The 22,598-nt window shown below is 45.2% G+C and overlaps 4 protein-coding genes across 4 annotated transcripts; 2 read left to right on the forward strand and 2 right to left on the reverse strand.

Moving 5' to 3' along the window:
* Positions 1–5,471: 5,471 nt before the first annotated feature.
* On the forward strand, positions 5,472–8,965 carry LOC125552871 (uncharacterized). Its single transcript, XM_048716574.2, has 8 exons — positions 5,472–5,950; positions 6,048–6,197; positions 6,399–6,456; positions 6,539–6,631; positions 7,350–7,382; positions 8,110–8,201; positions 8,319–8,378; positions 8,498–8,965. The coding sequence occupies exons 1-8, from the start codon at positions 5,543–5,545 to the stop codon at positions 8,705–8,707; spliced, it is 1,104 nt and encodes a 367-aa protein (XP_048572531.1). The 5' UTR covers positions 5,472–5,542; the 3' UTR covers positions 8,708–8,965.
* A 195-nt stretch (positions 8,966–9,160) lies between these two features.
* Positions 9,161–11,484, reverse strand: LOC125552870 (putative serine/threonine-protein kinase PBL7). The gene is made up of 2 exons (XM_048716572.2): positions 10,983–11,484; positions 9,161–10,353 (listed from the first exon to the last, which is right to left on the reverse strand). Exons 1-2 carry the CDS (start codon positions 11,227–11,229, stop codon positions 9,275–9,277), a joined length of 1,326 nt encoding a protein of 441 aa, XP_048572529.2. The 5' UTR covers positions 11,230–11,484; the 3' UTR covers positions 9,161–9,274.
* A 138-nt stretch (positions 11,485–11,622) lies between these two features.
* LOC125552872 (uncharacterized) lies at positions 11,623–13,008 on the reverse strand. Its single transcript, XM_048716575.2, has 4 exons — positions 12,852–13,008; positions 12,629–12,793; positions 12,089–12,276; positions 11,623–11,966 (listed from the first exon to the last, which is right to left on the reverse strand). Exons 1-4 carry the CDS (start codon positions 12,941–12,943, stop codon positions 11,752–11,754), a joined length of 660 nt encoding a protein of 219 aa, XP_048572532.1. The 5' UTR covers positions 12,944–13,008; the 3' UTR covers positions 11,623–11,751.
* A 5,003-nt stretch (positions 13,009–18,011) lies between these two features.
* On the forward strand, positions 18,012–22,460 carry LOC125529013 (ABC transporter F family member 1). Its single transcript, XM_087517350.1, has 5 exons — positions 18,012–18,395; positions 19,217–19,290; positions 19,376–19,586; positions 19,771–20,005; positions 21,224–22,460. The coding sequence occupies exons 1-5, from the start codon at positions 18,189–18,191 to the stop codon at positions 22,273–22,275; spliced, it is 1,779 nt and encodes a 592-aa protein (XP_087373476.1). The 5' UTR covers positions 18,012–18,188; the 3' UTR covers positions 22,276–22,460.
* Positions 22,461–22,598: the final 138 nt, after the last annotated feature.

Raw genomic sequence — 22,598 nt, forward strand, 5'->3', positions numbered from 1 at the left:
GTGTCAAAGGAGCTGTCAAGTGATCTCAGTAGTGTCTTGACGATTTCATGCTTGGTAATCTTAGTGGCACCGAGAGCACGAAGCTCATTTGTGATGTCGGTGAGGCGATCAAATGTGAGCTGGACATTTTCATTGTCGTTTCTCTTGAAGCGGTTGAAGAGGTTGCGAAGAACACTGATCCTTTGATCTCTCTGGGTTGAGACGCCTTCGTTGACCTTGGAAAGCTAGACCCAGACTAGCTTCGACGTTTCCAGAGCACTCACGCGGCCATACTGTCCTTTGGTCACATGACCACAGATGATGTTCTTGGCAGTAGAGTCCAGTTGAATAAACTTCTTGACATCAGCAGGGGTGACACCTTCACCAGTCTTGGGAACACCATTCTTGACGACATACCAGAGGTCGACATCAATGGTTTCAAGATGCATGCGCATCTTATTCTTCCAGTAGGGATATTCAGTTCCATCGAACACGGGGCAAGCAGCGAAGACTTTGATTATCCCTGCAGTCGACATAGCTAAAACTCTAGGTGGTTAAACCGAATCACACAGAACAAGGGAGTACCTTGCTCTGATACCAATTAAAAGTGCTAGTTATCGACTAGAGGGGGGTGAATAGGCGATTTTTATGAAAGTCTTCAAAACATGGAAGTTTCGAAGACAAACAATAGAAATGAACCTATTGAAATGCAGCGGAAGATATACTACACTAAGCAAGCCATAGTCAAGTATGCAAGGAGAGTACGAAGACAAATAGCAGCTAGGTAGTAAGGATCAGAATGGAAGATGGTATGAAGCCAAACAACAATAGATGTCAAACAGTGAAGACAAATAGGTAAAGCAAACAGGCAATGACTTCACAAAGACAAACTCTAAGTAAAGAGAGGGAGAGGATAGAACCAGTCACTTGTTGAGGACACAGGATTTGTTGGACCAGTTCCAGTTGTTGTGACAACTGTACGTCTGGTTAGGGAGGCTGAGACTCAACTCAGAAGACCGCGTCTTCACCTTATTCCCCTTGAGCTAAGGACACACAGTCCTCGCCCAATTACTCTGGTAAGTCTTCAAGGTAGACTTCCAAACCTTCACAGACTTCGTTCACCGGCGATCCACAATGACTCTTGGATGCTCAGAACGCGACGCCTAACCGGCTGGAGGATTCACAGTCCTCAAGTGTAATAAGTCTTCAGGTCACGCAGACAGAAAGACTTCAGTGATGCCTAACACTCTTTGGCTCTGGGTGTTTGGGCTTTGTCCTCACAAGGATTTCTCTCTCTCAAAGGCTCCGAGGTGGGTTGCTCTCAATACGACAAAAGCCGTGCAGTAACTCTGAGCAGCCACCAATTTATGGTGTAGGGGGTGGGCTATTTATAGCCACTAGGCAACCTGACCTGATATGTCCGAAATGATCCTGGGTCACTAAGGAACTGACAGGTGTTCCAACGGTCAGATTTCAAACACACGCGGCAACTTTACTTGGGCTACAAGCAAAGCTGACTCATCCAGCTCTGGATAAGATTTGCTCTCATTGTCTTCGCTCGAAGACATAGGATTTTGGTTGAGCATCACTTTAGTCACTCTGACTTTGTTCACTTGGACCCCACTTAACAGTACGGTGGTCCCTATGACTCAACCAAGAAGAAAAGGAAACAACGAAACGACTAAGTCTTCGCGCTCCATAGTCTTCACTCAATGTCTTCTCATGTCATAGTCTTCAATATGAATATCTTCACATACCACCATTGTCGTCAATGTCATCATACATTTTTAGGGGTCATCTCCGGTAGGTAAACCAAATCAATGAGGGACTACTACCTGTGTTATCCTACAATTCTCACAAACACATTAGTCCCTCAACCAGGTTTGTCGTCAATACTCCAAAACTACTAGGGGTGGCACTAGATGCACTTACAGTTGGGATATCCAACTGTGACAGAGCTCGGATCTTGGCCGGATTTGCTTCAATTCCTCTGCTGGATACAATGAAGCCTAGGAGCTTTCCGGCTGGTACACCGAAAACGCATTTTTCCGGGTTGAGCTTGATGTCGTATGTTCGGAGGTTGTCGAATGTGAGCCTCAAGTCGTCTATTAGAGAGTCAACGTGTTTGGTTTTGACGACCACATCATCTAGGTATGCCTCCACTGTTTTGCCGATCTGGTTCGCCAGACATGTCTGAATCATGCGCTGATATGTTGCACCGGCGTTTTTGAGCCCAAAGGCATTGTGTTGAAGCAGAAGGGGCCGTATGGTGTGATGAATGCCGTTGCGGCTTGGTCGGGCTCCGCCATCTTAATTTGGTGGTAGCCGGAGTATGCGTCGAGGAAACACAATGAGTTGTGTCCTGCGGTAGCATCGATAATTTGATCGATGCGGGGGAGGGGGAAGGGATCCTTTGGGCAAGCCTTGTTGAGGTCCTTGAAGTCGACGCACAGGCGCCAGGAATTATCCTTCTTTGATACCATCACCAGGTTTGCTAGCCAGTCCGGGTGTTTTATATCTCTAATGAATCCGGCCTCCAATAACTTGGCTAGTTCTTCTCCCATAGCTTGCCTCTTAGGTTCGGAAAAACGCAGAAGCGCCTGCTTGATAGGCTTGAATCCTTTTAGAATATTGAGGCTATGCTCGGCCAGCCTGCGTGGGATTCCTGGCATATCTGAAGGATGCCAGGCAAAAATGTCCCAGTTTTCGCGCAGGAACTCTCGTAGTGCGGCGTCTATGGCGGGGTTTAGCTGTGCCCCGATGGAGGCTGTTTTGGTAGGGTCCATTGGATGGACTTGGAATTTGACTATTTCGTCTGCTGGTTTAAAGGAGGTGGACTTGGATCTCTTATCGAGTATCACATCGTCCCTGTTCACCGTGGAGCGCAGCGCAGTCAGTTCCTCGGCCGCTAGGGCTTTGGATAATGCCTCGAGGGCCAGTGCGGCTGGCATGTTTTTGGCGCGGAGTGATGTGTCCGGATCACTGGCAAGAGTGATGATTCCATTGGGCCCGGGCATTTTTAGCTTCATGTACCCGTAATGGGGTATGGCTTGAAAGGTTTAATCCGCTGCCTCCGTCCATGAGTACCTTGGTGAGTCGAAAGCCGTCCACTATTGGACTGAGGACCAATGCGGCTGGTGCTCGGGCTGTTCGGAATTTAGGTTCGTCACTGGCATTGAAAGTAATAGCCGTGTCACTCCATGGATTTATTGTTGCCACATGGTGGATTTCGGCGAGGCTGCAGAGTGTTCTCTTTCGCCTATTCTTTGATGCGAAGGTCTCAAAGACTGTTAATACCGTATTGTTATCCTTGGGATGGTGCTCTGTGGCTTCTGGAATGAGAAGATCCTCGCCACTTTTGGCTACCTGCTGGAGTATCCAACATGCTCTAAGGCTGTGTGTTGGTATGGCACCCTCTGTACTATGAATTTTACAGGGTCCATTGAGCCATCCCTCCAGTACGGTTCCGTGCCCTGTAGAGGGTTTTTGCTTCTTGGTAGTTAACCCGGATGTTTTGTGATAATGCACCCTTTTATCCTGGACTGAGTTCGAATTCATGGCCGGATTATCCCAAAATTTTATTTCGGTTTTCCAGGCACTTTCCATCGCACAGTACTTTCGTACTATGGATGCCAAGTCGGCAAAGCGTGTAATTTCACGGCGACTTATGGCGTTAAGGATGCCCTTGTCCGTGCAATTATTGCAGAAGAATGAGATTGCGTCTTCCTCGCGACAGTTTTTAACCTTGTTCATTACAAGAAGGAATCTGGCCCAATAATGATGTACTGTTTCTTGGGGCTCTTGCCTGATGTGGGAAATATCACTTATGTTTGGGTGGGTGGGTGGAATTGAATCCGAAACCTCACCCGATCTGAGACCCAGGGGCCGAGGAGTTTCCAATCTTAGAAGTTCGGGCTCTGGGACGTTGCCGGATGAGTCTAGCCCGCTGCCTGACTCTAGGTTCAGGGCTTGGGTGGTATCTTCCCGTGAACGGGTATCCGGCTCGGAGGACTCAGGAATCCGGACATATCTAGTCCTCAAGATAGAGGAAGGGTCGCCGCATTGCTCCTCCACCACCGCAACATGATGGGTGACCAGGGGAGAGTTAATTTCTCTCTGATCGGGTTTAAGCCCAATCCGATCATAGTCCATAGCGACTCCCAGGGCGGCGATGCGATCTAAGAGCTCGCTCAGGGAGGAGAGCTCCATTGGATCCAACTGCTCGGCGAGTTCCGAGTTGACGTGGAGACTGCTTTCGATGACCCGAGAGGTCGTCGTTGGTGCAGCAGCCGAACAGGCGGTCATGATGAAACCACCTAGCCGGAGAGTTTGGCCGACAGCCAAAGCTCCCTCAGCGCTAGTGCCGTCTTTAAAGACGAGACGAGGCATCCTTCCTTATGGCGACGGCACAGAGGAACTCTCAATGAAAGCACCAATGTCGGTGTCAAAACCGGCGGATCTCGGGTAGGGGGTCCCGAACTGTGCGTCTAGGCGGATGGTAACAGGAGACAAGGGACACGATGTTTTTACCCAGGTTCGGGCCCTCTTGATGGAGGTAAAACCCTACTCCTGCTTGATTAATATTGATGATATGGGTAGTACAAGAGTGGATCTACCACGAGATCAGAGAGGCTAAACCCTAGAAGCTAGCTTATGGTATGATTGTTGTTGTTCTACGGACTAAACCCTCCGGTTCATATAGACACCGGAGGGGGCTAGGGTTACACAAAGTCGGTTATAAGGAAGGAGATCTACATATCCGTATTGCCAAGCTTGCCTTCCACGCCAAGGAGAGTCCCATCCGGACATGGGACGAAGTCTTCAATCTTATATCTTCATAGTCCAACAGTCCGGCCAAAGGTTATAGTCTGGCTGTCCGGATACCCCTAATCCAGGACTCCCTCATCAGGGTATTGAGTCAAACTTATTTGGCTAGCGTGTAAATTTTTTCTCTCCCGTTGCAACGCACGGGCATGTTTGCTAGTATTTAAAAAAATCATTACATTGTCATAATTCAATGTCAGGAGTGTCATGCGGTGATCACTACCTTAGGATTCATCATGTTTTTGGATGCATTGTGATCATGTAGGCACAACCTCTTTGACGGTGGGGTCAAAAGAAGGATAAGTCACGAAATGACGGTGTGTCGCATTGAAACGAAATACACATACCGGTGAAGAGTCTTGAGTCATGCTTATTCGGTTATGGCTATGTGATTTTCTTTCTTTCGTTGCAACGCACGGGCATATTGGCTAGTTCTTATAAACGTAGGCAGGCATCAAGATATTAATTTCACATTCATTTAGGGATCCCCTATTTTATATATATATATATATATATATATATATATATATATATATATATATATATATATATTCGTCTAATGAATACCTTGGTAATAACTCTAGAGCGTTCTTTTCTTTTCTTTTCTTGGAAGCAAGGAAAGAAATTCTTTCTTCTCTTATAAATAAATAAATAAAGTAATAAATCCCAAGCGACCGTCGTGGAATCTAATCCAGTCCAAATCCAAATAGGAGTAATTCTTGTCGAGACCCAGCCAAGGATGTCCATGGCGGCGACCCGGATGCTGGCGCGCCGCGCCGCCCCCGGCCTCCTCCGCTCCGGCACCAGCCCCGGCCTCCTCCGCTCCGGCGCGCTGCCGGCGGTGCTGCAGGCGCAAGGGCGGTGGTACCGCGCAGCAGGAGGGGACCCGTCGCCGTCGTTCTACGAGCCGCCGCCGACCCCGGCGAACCTGGGGCTGAGCATCGTCCCGGAGAAGAAGGCGTTCGTGGTGGAGCGGTTCGGCAAGTACCTCAAGACCCTGTCGTCGGGGATCCACCTCCTGATGCCCGGCGTGGACCGCATCGCCTATGTGCACTCGCTCAAGGAGGAGGCCATCCCCATCCCGGACAACTCGGCGATCACAAAGGACAACGTCTCGATACAGATCGGAGGAGTGCTATACGTCAAGGTCTCTTTTCTTGGATTTTCTTTTCCTTTGATTCTTGTTTAGCTTAGAATCTACTTAGTATTCATGAATTGAATTGAATCGAATTGGATCGAACCAGATCGTCGACCCCTACATGGCCTCTTACGGCGTGGAGAACCCCATCTATGCTGTCATCCAACTTGCGCAGACAACCATGAGGAGTGAACTCGGCAAGATTACCCTTGACAAGACCTTTGAGGAGAGGGACACGCTCAACACCAACATTGTGGTATGTACTAGTATAATTTCATCTTCAGAGGGACTCCATCTTCAGTATAGAGATTTCAATGTTTAGGCGGTGGACATTATACATACTTGGGTTGTGATTCATGTGCTGTTAACTTGTCTTTTCATCACCACACAGCAGAACTGACACCTAACCAACAACCCTCCCAATTTGATTTCTTCTCTTTTGTTTCCCCAACTACAGAAGTCAATCAATGAGGCAGCAGAAACTTGGGGTTTGAAGTGTCTTCGCTACGAAATCAGTATGTTTCTTTTCTTCCTTTTCTTTCTTTCTTTCTTCTACTAGAGTATGTTTCTTCAACTGAAGCTTGTCTATCTTTCTAGGGGACATCACTCCTCCAGATGGAGTCAAGAAGGCCATGGAGATGCAGGCCGCAGCAGAGCGCAAGAAACGTGCTCAGATCCTCGAGTCTGAAGGTAGTGGCTTTTACTAACTTGATCCTTCTTCTTTAGTTTAACAACCTTCTTCAGTTTTTAATGAATCCTGCTTGCTACCTGACTCATGTCAGACAAGTGCTCTTGCTAGATGCAAGTTGCAAATTAAATCCTGCTTCCTATCAGTTTAACAACACTAAATCCTACTATATAGTGTTGGATTTCATCGTATGGCAAACTGCTCTTCAGTTTAACAACATTCTGTTTTTATGTGAGACAAGTTGCGCATTCAGTTTGTAACAACACTAAATCCTACTACCTGACTGATATTGACAAGTGCTCTGGTTCACCCCATATTATATACTAGTGCTAGATGTAAGTCGCAGACTAATAAATCCTGCTAACTTACTCGTGTTGGAATCCTGCTACCATACTCATGTTGCCAAGTAGATAGTGTTCGATTTCGTCAGACCAAACTTGTATGGGCTCTTTGGTTTAACAACATTCTATTTTTATGTGATGATAAGTTGCACACTGAATCCTGCTTGCTACCTTATGTTCAGCCCATGTGCTATGGTAGATATAAGTTATAAATTAAATCCTGCTATGCTACCTGACTGATGATGTTGCCCTTAATAGTGTTAGATTTCATCAGACCAAACTCGTATGGCCAACTCTGTTTGATCTCTTACACCATGTTTTGTACAATAAACTACAGATTTAACTCCAGGTTTTGTTTTGTTTTGTTCTCTTGTGCCAGGTGCTATGATGGAAAATGCAAACAAAGCAAAGGGTACGTGACATCTGTTTTATAATGCTACTCCGCAGATTCTGAAATATTTTTGCTTGCTCAGCTTGTCAAAAATACTATACACTTGCCCATTTATGCTGCTACATGCATGATTTGAGGAAATCCTGTTCCTCTGCCTTCTGCTATCCAGCATTCTAACCTTAGTTTCTGAAAGCATGCATATAACATTATACTTTTTCTTATTGTGAAACATTAAAATGTCAAATATTTTGGGATTTTTATAATTCTTATGTTATTGCAAGTCCTGCTATTCCTTGGAACTGTTCTTAGGATTGGAAGTAATAATGGATAATACCGCCTCATGGACTTGTTGTTAATTTCTTTCTGCTTGCATGTATTTTTCCTCATCCATTCAAGGAGATTGAACCTGATGCATTTCTACACAGGGCAGGGGTTTAAATTATGTCTCACTTGTACAGAAGGTTCACTAGACACATGCATCTTATGGCAATGAATTTCATGAAACATCAAGTATGCATTTTAGCACAGATGTTCAGTTCTACTGTTTGTATTGTTGGACGACTATACATACTTGAAGAGCTATTCTGATTATAATAATGTCCCAGTTGACAAAACCAAAAGTCTTGTCGTTTCTACTATAATTATTATTTGCTTGGAACATATTTCGATTGTTGCCCTCTGGTCTGGTGAAGCTAAAAAGTGTTGCTTGACTCTTGGACTTACGCTTGTTTTTCTATGTGGACACCAGGTGAAGCTGAAGCGATTCTTGCCAGGTCGCAAGCCACTGCTGAAGGGATCAGGATGGTCTCGGAGTCGTTTAAAACTGAAGGCAGCACAGAGGTATCACACTTTTCTTGTAAAATCTTAATGGAATCCTTCAAGTAAAGAGATTTTGACGGTCCTTTTCCCTTTGCCTGACAACACACACACACATTTTGCTGCTTGTAATTTGTGCAGGCTGCCAGCTTGAGGATTGCTGAACAGTACATCAGAGCATTCAGTGAACTGGCTAGAAGTGTGAGTTGTTGAATCTTAATAATTATTATAGTATATACACGACTCTTGGCGTTTGCTAGCTTAGCTGATATGAAATTTCATTGTACTTACTGATGCATGTGTGTTTTGCCAAACTGCAGACGAACACGATGCTTCTTCCCAGTGACGCAGGCAATCCGGGGACAATGATTGCTCAGGCGCTCCAGATATACAACCACACGTACAAGCAGAAGCTGACGCTGGGAAGCCCAAGCCCCAGCCCCAGCCCCAGCAAGCGGGCAGAAGAGGCTGATTTGTCCCTTGGGATGCCATCCGTGAGCGACCTCGGCACCTTTGAGCACCACAAGTAGAGTATCTTTTTTTCTTTTTCTCTTCTGTTAGGGAGGAGAGGAATGGATAGCTAGACTGGATAGATAGATTGCTAGGGAGGCAGCGCAACTTTGTCACGAGTGAAGATTTACTGATTAGGTCGGTCGGTCGGTTGGATAAAACACGATACTCTGTTGGTTAGGAGCAGCTTTGAGAGAAAGCTTTTTATCTGTCTATATGAATTGAGTGGTGTTACACGCACAACCTTTGAATATGTTGCACGAGATTTTTTAGTTTAACTGACACTGTTTTCAGTTTTTTTGGCATGAAATCTGATAGTGTTTACTACACAAAAGAATGCTGCCTAAGTTGATTGTTAAATAATGTTGTGCTAGCTCTTTTGTTTGTTGCTTTGAGCCCATGGCAAGTTGTAGATTTGGTGTCAATTAGCAGCAGGAAATAAATAAATCTTATTATCCTAATATGGACGGACGGGCATGCACAAACCAGGTTAGGTTACTTGCAGAGAAATAATCCATGAGATAACAAGAAGACTTGGTTGCATATATACATGTTCCACAGAGAGATATGCATGTTTGTTGTTATAGCTAGTCAGTGGCATCATCGTCCTCCTTGGGTGGCGACTGATGTTGAGGATGGGTAGGGCTAGGGCTAGGGGAAGGCGACTGTTGTTGAGGGGTAGGGCTAGGGGAAGGCTTGGCGACGCCGGTGAGGTAGTCGAGCGCCGTGACAACGTCGGCGATGGAGGGGCGCATGGTGGCATCCTCCTGGAGGCACATGGCGGAGATGGCGAGCGCCTGGTAGAGCCCCTTGGTTGGGTATGCGCCGCGGAGGAGCGGGTCGGCCATCTCCCTGAAGCGCTTCTTGCTCTTGAAGCGCGGTGCCGCCCACTGCACAAGGTTGTGCTCATCACGGGGCCTGGACGTGTCGATGACGCGCCGCCCCGTGATGATCTCGAGGAAGACGACGCCGAAGCTATAGACGTCGGACATGGTGGTGAGCTTGCCCGTGAGCGCGTACTCGGGGGCGCAGTAGCCGTAGGTGCCCATGACCCTGGTGGAGACATGGGTCTTGTCGCCGACGGGGCCGACCTTGGCGAGGCCAAAGTCGGAGAGGTGCGCGCGGAAGCAGCCGTCGAGGAGGATGTTGGAGGCCTTGAAGTCGCGGTAGATGACGGGCGGGCCGGGGCGGCGGGAGGCGTCGTGGAGGTACTCGAGGCCCCGGGCGGCGCCCTGCGCGATGCGCATGCGCATGGCCCAGTCGAGCCCCCGGGACGACGGCAGCAGGTCCAGGAGGTGGTCCTCGAGGGAACCCTGGGGCATGAACTCGTAGACGAGCATGCGGTGGTTGGCGTCGGCGCAGTAGCCGATGAGAGTGACGAGGTGGGGGTGCTTGAGGAGGCTGAGCATGAGCACCTCCACCAGGAACTCGCGCGTGCCCTGCAGCCCGTTGCGGTCCAGCTGCTTCACCGCCACCTCCGTGCCGTCCCTCAGCCGCCCGCGGTACACGGGCCCGAACCCGCCCTCGCCCAGCATCGACTCCACCCGGAACCTGCCGCTGGCCTCCGAGAGCTCGGCGAATGTGAATGCGCGCGCCGTCACCGCCGCCTCCTCCTTGTTCATCCCCAGGATCTCGTCAGCCACCCGCCGGTTGTGCTCGTACGTCGCTGCAATTCAATACCACATTGCAAATCTCACTCAGTCATCCATCCATTCATTCATTCATCACTGTCTCTTATTTCACCTAGTACCTATCTATATATTCATTCATTCCCCTCTCTTGTTTCAAAAATATGTGTATAGTGTGCATTTTGTTTATTTATTTATGTAGCACAAGTTTATGTCGTCGTTTTTCTTTATATATACAACAAGGTCATCTTGTATTTTGAATCTCACTTTGACCATCAATTTTACCAACAGGGCATAAAAAAGTACTCTCTCCGTAACAAAATGCAATTCAGTTTTTTATACCCTATCCAAAACCAAAAAAACATCTTATATTTTGGTACAGAGGTTGTATATCTTTAAAAGTGCAAATCCAATGGTATATATACTCTTTGTGTCATAGTATAACTCTTATTTTGTTGGTCTCATCAAAGGTAGACAAAAAAAAAGAGGTGATCACATCATCACAAATTTAAAGGATTATTACTTGTTGGTCAGAGGCTTGCCTTAATGAGAAAACAAAATGCAATATCATACAATACAATATTTTGATTGGAGCTAGTTTCTTAAGGACATTTATTTATGTATGTATGTATGTACATGGATGGATAGATGATGAAGATTTGTGTACCTGATTCTGCAACAATCTCATCGACGAGGGTGGCAAGGTTGTTGTTGTTGCTGCTGCTGCGGGCGCCCTCCTCCTCTTGATGATCATCATCTCGTCGCAGCAGATTAGGGGGGCGGACGGTGACGGCTGGAGCGTCTCGGGGAGGCGGCTTCTTGGTTGTGGAAGCAGGTACGGCCGCCGGACCACCACCATGACCATGATCCAGGAGCTTGTCGGCGCCGGACTGGAAGCAACACAAGATGCCCATCCTTCCTTGCTTGCTAGGTGGTGAATGCTTGAGCAAATTCTATTCTACTACCTAACGATACATAGAAAGAATTTGCCCAAGCATTCAATCCAATCCATTTTGTTTCGATTCCTCGATCCAATCCCAATCGACACGATGAGCAAGGTCATTGGCGGCCCGCCGGAATCCATGCCATGCCATGCCACCCACATGCTAAGCTAAACAAACGTAGGGTTGATGGTTTGCCCGGCTGGCAGGCCTAAGCACCAAGTGCATGCATGCATGCCCCCCTCCTAATTTTAGTTACTACTGTACATTTCTTTCTATCTATCTATCTATCCCTAGCCTGCTTCTTGTTTCAGGCACATAGGATAGGATAGGATAGGATTCAGACATCAAAGCAAGTGAGTGAAGTGATGCTCAACTCAATTCAATTCAATTATTGCCATCTCCATCAAACCAAATTTCTATGAATATTCTTTCTTGTCAACTATCTCCCTCTTGTTGCAACGACAAGAAAAGAAAAGAAGAAAGGCTCAACTCTCAACTGATTTCCCCACCACCAGCAGTATCACTAATCTTACAGTTGTCGTCGTCATCAGCAGAAGTGCTGCTCATCAGGTTTAGGTTCATCACGACTGGTTGCTGACCCTGACTGCCATCATCTGAAGGTAGTGCTTCCAGCTGCAGTTCCAGGCGAGCATCCATGGCCAGTATCTCCCAGTCGTGGTGGCGCAGAAACGAAAGCACACCATCCTCTTTATGCACAAGTAACACAAGACAAGATAAAGCAGACATTATAAGAAAACTAGGTACTGAAGGAAATCCACGAGTATCTATCTATGTATGAGTGTCAAGAAAGAAGTAGCTGTTGACAAACCTCCATTCCGGACGGCCTCGATCTGAAACACTCCCGAACCCCGTGGCCCTGTGACCGGGAACGTGCACGACACGGATCGGCGCCGATGACCCAAAACGACAGATGCATCGTACCATGGGCCTCTAGCTATAGGCACCCCGATCGCCTGTACGACCTCTGGGTTCTCGCTAGCCTTGTCGATCGCCTTGCTGGATTGTAGGCACATATCATCATCATCATCATCATCATCATACAAATCATGAAAGGAAGAAAGAAAGAAAGATTTAATAGGAGATATATGGAGTATGTTCTTCGTTGGTGCATATATATTTATCTAATGTTCCTAATAATAACTGAAAAAGGGTCCAAACCTGCATATAGTACAGGTACAGGTACAGGGTATACATAGAAAGAAGATTATTCGAATAAAGGTGATAAATTCCAAGAAAGCAGAGCAGTTATATCATGTACTAATGTAGATGTTGAATTGATTCTAGAGAGCAGAGCAGAGCAGAAGCAGAAGCAGATGCAGATGCAGATGCAGATGCACATCCTAGAGACCTGGTGCATCCGTGGAAGATGGCGAGGTCGTTGATGGCGCTGAGGGCGACTCCCCCGGCCAGGCTGATGGCCCCGATAGCCACCACCTTCCGGACTGCCGTCGACCTCTTCTTCTTCTGGCTCGTCTCTCCGGCGGCACCGGCACCGGCAAAGTAGGAGGAGGAGCTGAAACCAACTCAGTCCATGAGCTGGAAAGAAAACCAAACAAGAGATGGTTGCTCACCGGCCATCTCCAGCGGATCTGCTGCTTCGGCCGGCGAGCAGGGGAAGGCCAAGCACGAGCTTCCTCGTCCTCGTCCACGCCGCCGGCGACATCGAGGACTGAGGAGGAGGAGGAGGAGGGTGAGTGGGTGTGGGCTCAACTGAACTGAAATGATCAGGTCAGGCCTTCATTCGGTGGGCCGGACAGGCAGGCCCGGCCCAGCCCAGCCCAGCCCAGGGGAAGCTATCTAATCTTCCTTCTCCAATCCTTTCCTCATAAAAAAACAAATATTCCTTCTCGAGTAGTAGTAGTAGCAGCAGCAGTCGTCGTCGTAGTAGTAATGCTGTAATTTGGAAGTTTGCTCCCCCTAACTCCTTTTGTTGGTATGCCAAAGTTATTTAAAAGAGGTTCAACTTCACATCTTTCCACCGCTCATTACAAAGAACATAATAACGGCTTTATGTTTTATTTACTTACTAGCAAAAGGGCCCGTGCATTGCAAGAGAAGAAAAAATAATTCATAATCTTCAACGGCCACATTTTATTCACATCTCATCGCGTTTTTTTTAAATTTGTTCACAAATGCAAGACAAATGTTCCTTCTTCAAAATTCATTCACAAATTAAAGCAATGTTCACATTTTCGCAAAAAATATCATGGTTGTCAGAAAACTTGGTAATTTAAAGAATTGTTCTGAATTTCAAGAAACATTCTTTTTAAACATACTATAAATTCTGACCCAACCCGGCAGTTAATTCTTCAAAATTCACGCGGGTATATAGTCACAAAGACACAGAAGCATTACTGTTTGACTACATATGCTTGATCATTCATGAATATTTTCAAAAATTTGGGAACATTTTTTTACAAATTTGTGAACATTTTTTATATTGCGAATGGTTTTTAAGCATTTTCTTCTGGATCAGTAAAACTATGATACCTTGACCTAGGGTCATGGTGTTTACCCTGACGAGTAAAACTATGATACCAGAATAAACATGGATGTGTATGGAGGCAAACTAGTCATTTTCATATAACTAGCAAGATGTGCGTGCATTGCACGGAACATCAAGATACATTTGTATGAGTAGTTTATCTTGTAAGAGAAAAGGATGAACGAGAGAAGTCCTTATTTGCAAGTGTGGAGAGAGATGCGGGTATCTTTTTGCAAAATTGTCATAGTTTGCTTTCTATTCGTCAGATATAGATCGGACGGTCTATATTACACGATGGCAGGCACAACATCATCACCAACTCGGTCTTTTATAAGAGTAGAGACTTACAAAAACTAATCCGTAAGAAGTTGTGTCAATTTTTTTGATCTCAACACCGCACAAACACATGGAAACCTTTTTTTACGTGACTCGCGAGTACCAAATAAAATCATAAAACAACCTCTACAAATCCCAAAAAAACCTCTATGTAAGCATGTTAGTTCTGTTTGTTATTTACAAATCTGTTTGAAGTTTTGTGAATATTTTCTAAAATTTACAATTTTCAAATTCCTGAATATGTTTTGAGTACATGGTCATTTTTCCTAAAATCATGAGTGTTTTTTTGCAAACATACTTTCAAAATCATGATTTTTTTATAATATGAAAACATTTTTAAAATACCGGACATTTATGATTTTCCAAACATTTTTGAATTCATGAAAAATTTATGATTTCTCAAAAGCAATGCATACAATTTTTAAAATATTGGAAATTTTATGATTTTCCAAACATTTTTTGAATTCATGAACATTTCACAATTTTTAAAATAAAATTCAAAACTCACAACTTGTAAAATCCTGAATAAATTTGAAGAAGGAAAAACATAAAAGGAAATAAGAAAAGAAAAAAGGGGCATCATGGCCCGACCCATGAACGTGTGCGGGGGTGGAGGAGGCACTCTTGCTGGTAAGAGAGAAAAGGTAGGGGGGGAAAGGGGGAGTACCATTTTTCTAAATATGCAAACAATTTTTAAAATACTGGACATTTATGATTTTCCAAACATTTTTTGAATTCATGAAAATTTTATGATTTCTCAAAAGCAATGTGTACTTTTTTAAAAAATATTGGATATTTTATGATTTTCCAAACATTTTTTGAATTCATGAACATGTTATGGTTTTTCAAATAAAATTCAAAACTCACAACTTTTGAAATCCCTAATTAATTTGAAGGAGAAACATAAATAGAGATAAGAAAAAAAAGGGGTGTCATGGGCGCCCCATGAACGTGTGCGGGGTGGAGGAGGCACTCTCGCTATTAAGAGAGAGAAAAGTAGGGGCAAAAAGGGAGGTACTAGGATCAAACCCAGAGTCTCTGGGGTGGAAGACAACGACTATAGCCATTGCACTACGCTTGTGCCTATGATATTTCTAAGGGTATCACTGTATAAGAGTCGGACCCGACGACAACGACTTTGAAAAAAAAATTGAATCGTTTTCTTCACTTATTAATGGCATTGTGGATGATTTACGGCAACTTCGGGGGCAATTTTTGTGACGTACCATCAGAAGCGATAGCTACTTTATTATTTTAGTTAGGTATAGATAGATACACTTCTTTGATATGAGCGGATCTGCTGCTGCGGCCGGCGGATCTGCTTCCGGCGAGCAGGGGAAGGCCAAGGAGGAGCTTCCTCGTCCTCGTCCACGTCGCCGGCGGCATTGACATTCTTTTCTTTTTAGCGAAGCGAAGGTTTCTCTTCTTGGTTGTGAGGAGGAGTGGGCCGGGCCGGAGAGTCAGGCCCAGCTCAGGGAAAGTTATCTCATCTTCCTTGCTCAACGAGGGCAGGGGTAGAAGTAAAATGCATAAAACCACCACTTACGCATCATAGCTCTAGGAAAACCATCACTTTACAAAACATGATATTTTGCATCGAACGAAAAATTGACAGTGGCAAAAAACACTCTTGATGCAGGCAGGAGTCGGTCGGTGTGTGGAGTGATAGTAGTAGATGCAGAATCGTTTCGGTCTACTTGACACAGACGTGATGCCTCTATTCATAATCATTGCCTTGGATATCATCATAACTTTGCGCTTTTCTATCAATTGCTCGACAGTAATTTGTTCACCAATAGTATTATTTTCCTTCAAGAGAGAAGCCTCTAGTGTAGGGCTGGAATTCGAGCCGAGTCGAGCCAGCTCGGCTCGATTCGCTAGAACTCGTTTCGTTAACGAGCTAGCTCGACTCGACTCGTTATTATAACGAGCTCAAATCCAAGATTGGCTCGACTCGTATAACTCGCGAGCTGGCTCGTTTAGCTTGTTAAGCTCGTTAAAGATATGAACATAAAACCCTCAAATATTATAAAAATGATTATGTATATATTAAACACATATATCACTAACAATAGTAATTTCCTTCTAACGCTTGAGTCTCGTAGGCGGTTGGGCCTTCAACGGCTAGGCCTTGTGTTGTGCGCCTAGGGCATAGGGTGCTGAGTGGTTGATCTTATTTTTGTATTGGGAGTGGCTGATCTTTTGTACCGAGCCTAACGAGTTACACTCGTACTCGTGAAATTGACTCGTTTAACTTGGTCTATAAACGATCTTAAACTAAAGCTTGGCTTGACTCGCTATTCTTCGAGTTCGAGTCGATTCGAGCCGAGTCACGAGCTACTCGTTTAGCTCACGAGCTCTGAGCTTTTTTTCCAGCCCTACTCTAGTGAAACCTATGGCCCCTGGGTCCCTTTATCACGTCGGGTGCAAGTGTTTGCTTGTTTGTGTAGGTACGTAGATTGGAGACTTGTTTGTACCTCATACTGGATTGATACATTGATTCTCTAACAAAGGGAAATACCTATCTCTACTTTGCTGCATCACCCTTTCCTCTTCAAGGAAAAAACAACGCAAGCTCAAGAAGTAGCAGTGCACCGGACATGGTTTGCACATTAACAAATGTTTGAAAAATTTCGGGAAAAAATTAGTGCATTGACACAAAATCATTCAATGTTGTCACAAAATTTCATATCAAAATTTGAAAGATTGTGCGAGATAGAAAAATGGCAAATTTGATATCAGTATGATAATGGGCCGAATCTAAAGCCCAACTTTGAAAACTATTAGCATATAGCAAGTATAATAGAAGAAGAAGACGACCCAAGGTAAGTTTTTCTTTAAAGGGGTACCCTATTTGGCGCCTGGGGCGTGCCCTAGCAAGGTAGCGTGTACCCCTCCAGCCTTTGATCCTACTTTTGGGCCCGCCCATTCACGGATTTCTTCCGCGCCGGTTGTGGAAAGGTTCTAGAACCTTCCTTGAATTGTTTTTTTCCTTTGTTTTTTTACCTTTTCGTTTTCCTTTTTCTTTTTTGCTTTCTGTATCATTTCCTTTTTCTGTTTTTTCATTTTTCATTTGAAAACGTGTTTTCTTTATTTTTTTTTCCTTTCATGAGAGGTAATTTAGAAAATGTTCATGATTGCAAAAAAATGTTCGTAATTTCAAAAATATGTCATGTATTTGGAAAATGTTCACGAATTCTAAAAATATTTGAGATAAAAAAACAGTTATGTTTTTGAAAACTGTTCATGATTTTTTTTAAATTGATTAGTTTGAAATATGTTCGAGAGGCATGGTCGTGTCTTTCGTGGAAGCAAAACCATGCCTCTCATGAAAGGGAAAAACTTGTTTTTCTTTGTTTTCGAGAGTCATGATCATGATTTTCATGGAAACAAAACCATGCCTCTCACGAAAGAAAAAAAAATAAAACACATTTTTTTCCGTTTTCAAGAGGCAAACCGTGCCTCTCACGAAAGGGAAAGCGTTTTTCATTTTTCAAGAGGCACAACCGTTTGCAGACGAGACGAGGCGAGAGAAGCAGCCATATGGTGTCGGACGCCAGCAAGAAAATGCTGAACCGGAGAAACATCCAAAAAACCAAAAACACATGTGAAAATAAAAAAAACAAAATTCAGAGGAGCGCGACATGTGGCAGCGGCTGAGAGTTTTCGGCCCATCTCAAATGATTGTTGGGAGGCTTCTTTTCTCAAGGAGCGGTCCTTAATTAGTTGCTCCGTGAAGCATCCCAAATGATTGTTTTGTTCGCTTTCATCCCTTTATTTTTTGTTGATTTAGAAAAAGAATAAGAAGACGGCCCAATACACACACACACACAGAGTGACAGAGAGACGTGTCCAGCCCAGGTTTTTCCTTTTTCCTTTTCCTGTGGTGTTGTTTGTTGACTAGTCCAACCCAATCCAACCCAACAAAGTACTACTCGTAGACTAGAAGAAGAGGGAGGGTTCTGGAAGGAAGGTAGGAACTTTTTTTCCTTCTTCTTCTCCACCTCGCCTCGCCGGCCGGCGCCGTCTGCCATCACCCACCACACCACACCACACCACACCACACATAGCTCGGAGAGGAGAGGAGATGGTGTCGGACGCCAGCAAGAAGAAGGCGGCGCAGAAGAAGGCCGCCGCAGCCGCAAAGAGGGGCGCCAAGGTGCCCACCTCCTCCGCATCATCTTCCGCCTCTAACAACAAGACGACGGATAAGGGGGCCCTCGCCGCCGTCCAGCTGTCCGACCGCACCTGCACCGCCGTCCTCACCTCCCACCCGCTCTCACGCGACATACACGTACGTCTCCTCTCCTCTCCTCCTCTCTGTCAGATCAGATCCCTCTTCCTCTCTTTCTATCTATTCTATCTATTATATTTCTTTCAAATAAATACTACTGTATAAATATATTGCCTGCGCTGCGCTGCAGATGCACATCAGCACCTAATCCAATCCAATTCAATCCAATCTAATCCCCAACAAAACTAGTCTTCTAGTAGTACATGTACAAAACAAGCACAACTTTTTTTGTCTTGCTGGATGGGTTGGATTCATTATTTTTTTATTATTATTATGACTTGTGTGCGCCTCGCCCACTCTCTTATTATTATTATTATTATTATTATTATTATTATTATATCACAAGAAAGAAAGACTACAATATGGAAATTTTTTCTTTCTATTGCCTTAGATGCTTCTCTACTCTACTGCTATGATAGATCAGCTCAGCACTGGAGGGGAGGGGGGGAGGCATACTAATATTCTACTCCCTGGTCCATTTGCAGCAATTCCTAGCATATAAACATCATGGATTAGATTAGATTAGATTAGATTAGATGGTGAAATAGTATGCACAAACCCTTCATGTTTGGTAGGTTTATAACATTCATTGCCCACTACCTTCATTCTCTGCAACTGCAACTGCAACTGCAACGCTACTACCTTTCTTCCACTAAAGGAAGGTACATATTCCCTACGTAAAGAAATATATGAGCATAAGTGATCTAAACGCTCTTATATTTGTTTACTCTACGGAGGGAGTACAAGATATAATGATGAATGGTCTAACTCTGTTTTCTATCTGTCTGTCTCTTGATGAATGTATGCCACTTCACTTGCAGATAGAGTCTCTCACTTTAACATTCCACGGCCACGATCTACTTGTAGACACTGAGCTGGAGCTCAACTACGGCAGGTTACTAGTGCATTAATTATTCCAAGCAACCTCTTGCCGCTGTCATCTTGGATGTTTAACGGCTTTATTTATTATTCCATCTCAGGCGCTATGGTTTGCTTGGTCTGAATGGCTGCGGCAAGTCCTGCCTTCTCAAAGCAATAGGGTGCAGGGAGCTTCCTATCCCTGACCACATGGATATATACCACCTCAGCCATGAGATCGAGGCTTCAGACATGTCTGCGCTTGGAGCCGTCATTAGCTGTGATGAAGAAAGGGTCAAGCTGGAAAAGGAAGCTGAAGTTTTGGCTGCTCAAGTATGTTTCTCTTCTCATCAATCAATCAATTTTTCTGCTATCATCATCATCATCATCATCATCTTGCTCTTCAAGCCCCCTATGTACCTTTCCTTTTGCAATGCCTGCCCCTGCTCTGTTGTTGTACTACTACTTATATATATATATGCTCTAACCGAATACCTACCTGTGCTGGCATATTTAGGATGATGGCGGTGGTGCAGCTTTGGAGCGCATATATGAGCGGTTAGAAGCAATTGATGCATCCACCGCTGAAAAGCGTGCTGCTGAGATTTTGTTTGGCTTAGGCTTTAACAAGCAGATGCAGGCCAAGAAAACCAGGGACTTCTCTGGCGGTTGGCGCATGAGAATTGCTTTGGCAAGAGCTCTCTTCATGAATCCAACCATCCTTTTGCTCGATGAGCCTACCAATCATCTTGGTGAGTTCTTCTCCAACCCATGTGTTACAACTAGTAAAGTGGGCCTGGTGCCTTCTGTTTCTTTAATACCAAATCACATGCTTTTCAGCAAGCTTTACCGTGACCGGTTTTAGGAGGTACGTATATAATTATGGGTCATCTTAGATGCGATGCATTGGCCTGTTGGGATTGTGGAGATGGGACATAACGGCTGCGCCATATATTTAGTCCAATGCATTTTCTACAATCTCATTTAGAGCGCCCGTGAAAGCATATGGAGCTTTTTGTGCTTGTTCGAGGCGGAGTTAAATCACATCAGTTTTGAACATATTTGTTTGGATATCAGTTTTTTATTTATAATAATTAAAAAAAGATCGCATAGGATTGTCACACACGTAGGGGAGCAGCAGCTGAAATACTAGGCTAGCTGAATATATATGCTGGTTATCTCGGTTTAGCTAGATAATGTCTTCAATATAGGGTCTTATCTTCAATACAAAGCTTAGGCCGAAATGCCCCTGTTTGAAGGGCGATCCATTATCAGTGAAACTAGGGAACATGCACAATGATGAGCTCATAGTTGTCAATGAGTCAATGGTTTTTATTATTTTATATTAAAAAAAATGCCTTTCAATTTTGCCAAGTTAAAAGGTTCTGCCATGGCTTCCTTTGTTACGATGAACAATGATGTGCGCCTTGCTGTAGGAATGCCTGGCTGTTGGAGCAGCCATACTGGAGAACCTGTTGGTCCGCTGACCACAAAATCACCATGAATGTAGGTTGTTACAGGTTTTGATTATACATGTCTCGGCACATTTGGGTCTTAATTCCTGACTTTTGTTGGACTTCACTTTGTTGGGTGGTGGTGGGATGAAACTTTAAAAGCTACACTTATAGTTCTCTAGTGGACCTGTTTTTTGCCCAAGATTTCCTTGCGCTGATTGTGAGATGGTGTTGGTAGATTATTTTGATAACTCCATTTTCTCATCTTCCATTGACACAAGCACTTATACCATGTTTAGGAATGTTTGTAAAAATAGCATGATTACTGCTTAATATTAGCTGCCATGCGACTATTTCTCTTAGAAAAGTGGCACATGCATGTTTGAGTTGATGCTGACTGAGATAATAATACAGTACCTAGTACAAAATGATTTCTGAAGCCAAATAAATAAATAAGCTTTTGTGGATTAATTAATAGTAATAATATTGCTGGCGATTCTTTGACAACATTTGCAGATCTTGAGGCATGCGTGTGGCTGGAAGAAACACTGAAGAAGTTTGACCGTATACTTGTTGTGATATCACACTCCCAAGACTTCCTGAATGGAGTATGTACCAACATCATCCACATGCAGAACAGGAAGCTGAAGCTGTACACTGGGAATTTCGACCAGTATGTCCAGACCCGATCTGAGCTGGAGGAGAACCAGATGAAGCAGTACAGGTGGGAGCAGGACCAGATTGCGTCGATGAAGGAGTACATCGCGCGCTTTGGGCACGGGTCCGCCAAGCTGGCACGGCAGGCCCAGAGCAAGGAGAAGACGCTGGCCAAGATGGAGCGCGGCGGGCTGACGGAGAAGGTGGCGAGGGACAGGATCCTGACGTTCCGGTTTGCCAATGTGGGCAAGCTCCCGCCGCCGGTGCTGCAGTTTGTGGAGGTGACGTTCGGGTACACGCCGGACAACCTGATCTACAAGAAGCTGGACTTTGGGGTGGACCTTGACTCGCGGGTGGCGCTGGTGGGTCCCAACGGGGCGGGGAAGAGCACGCTGCTGAAGCTGATGACGGGGGAGCTGGTGCCGCTGGACGGGCTGGTGCGGCGGCACAACCACCTGCGGATCGCGCAGTTCCACCAGCACCTGGCGGAGAAGCTGGACCTGGACCTGTCTGCGCTGCAGTACATGCTGAAGGAGTACCCAGGCAACATGCGGGCGGCCATCGGCAGGTTCGGGCTGTCGGGGAAGGCGCAGGTGATGCCGATGCGGAACCTGTCGGACGGGCAGCGGAGCCGGGTGATCTTCGCGTGGCTGGCGTGGCGTGAGCCGCAGATGCTGCTGCTGGATGAGCCGACCAACCACCTGGACATCGAGACGATCGACTCGCTGGCGGAAGCGCTGAATGAGTGGGACGGCGGGCTGGTGCTGGTGAGCCATGACTTCAGGCTGATCAACCAGGTGGCGCAGGAGATCTGGGTGTGCGAGAAGCAGGCGGTGACGAGGTGGGAGGGCGACATCATGGAGTTCAAGGAGCACCTCAAGAGCAAGTCGGGCGGCATGTCGGACGACTGAGCCGAGGCATGTTTGTTACCGAGAGAGATTTATCTATCTATCTATCTATCTATCTATCTATCTATCTATCTAGTATGTTTATTAGAGAGAGAAGAGGATGCGTTTCGGCTGCTGGTTTATTAGAAGAAGATGTAGTATTTGAATGATGAAGTTATCCAGTTGATGCATATGACGGATGATGTTTTGTGTGCTGCGTTGCATTCCCTCCCCTCTTGTGGTGGCCGTGTTGAGGGCCTTGAGGCAGGCCATGGCCATGGCTCCTACTATGGCCAGTCCAGATATATAGACATAAATCTCCATGCATGTCATAAAAAATTAATATC

This window comes from Triticum urartu, chromosome 4A (assembly GCF_056163025.1).
Source record: "Triticum urartu cultivar PI428250 chromosome 4A, HENAU_Tu73, whole genome shotgun sequence".
Lineage (NCBI taxonomy): Eukaryota > Viridiplantae > Streptophyta > Magnoliopsida > Poales > Poaceae > Triticum > Triticum urartu.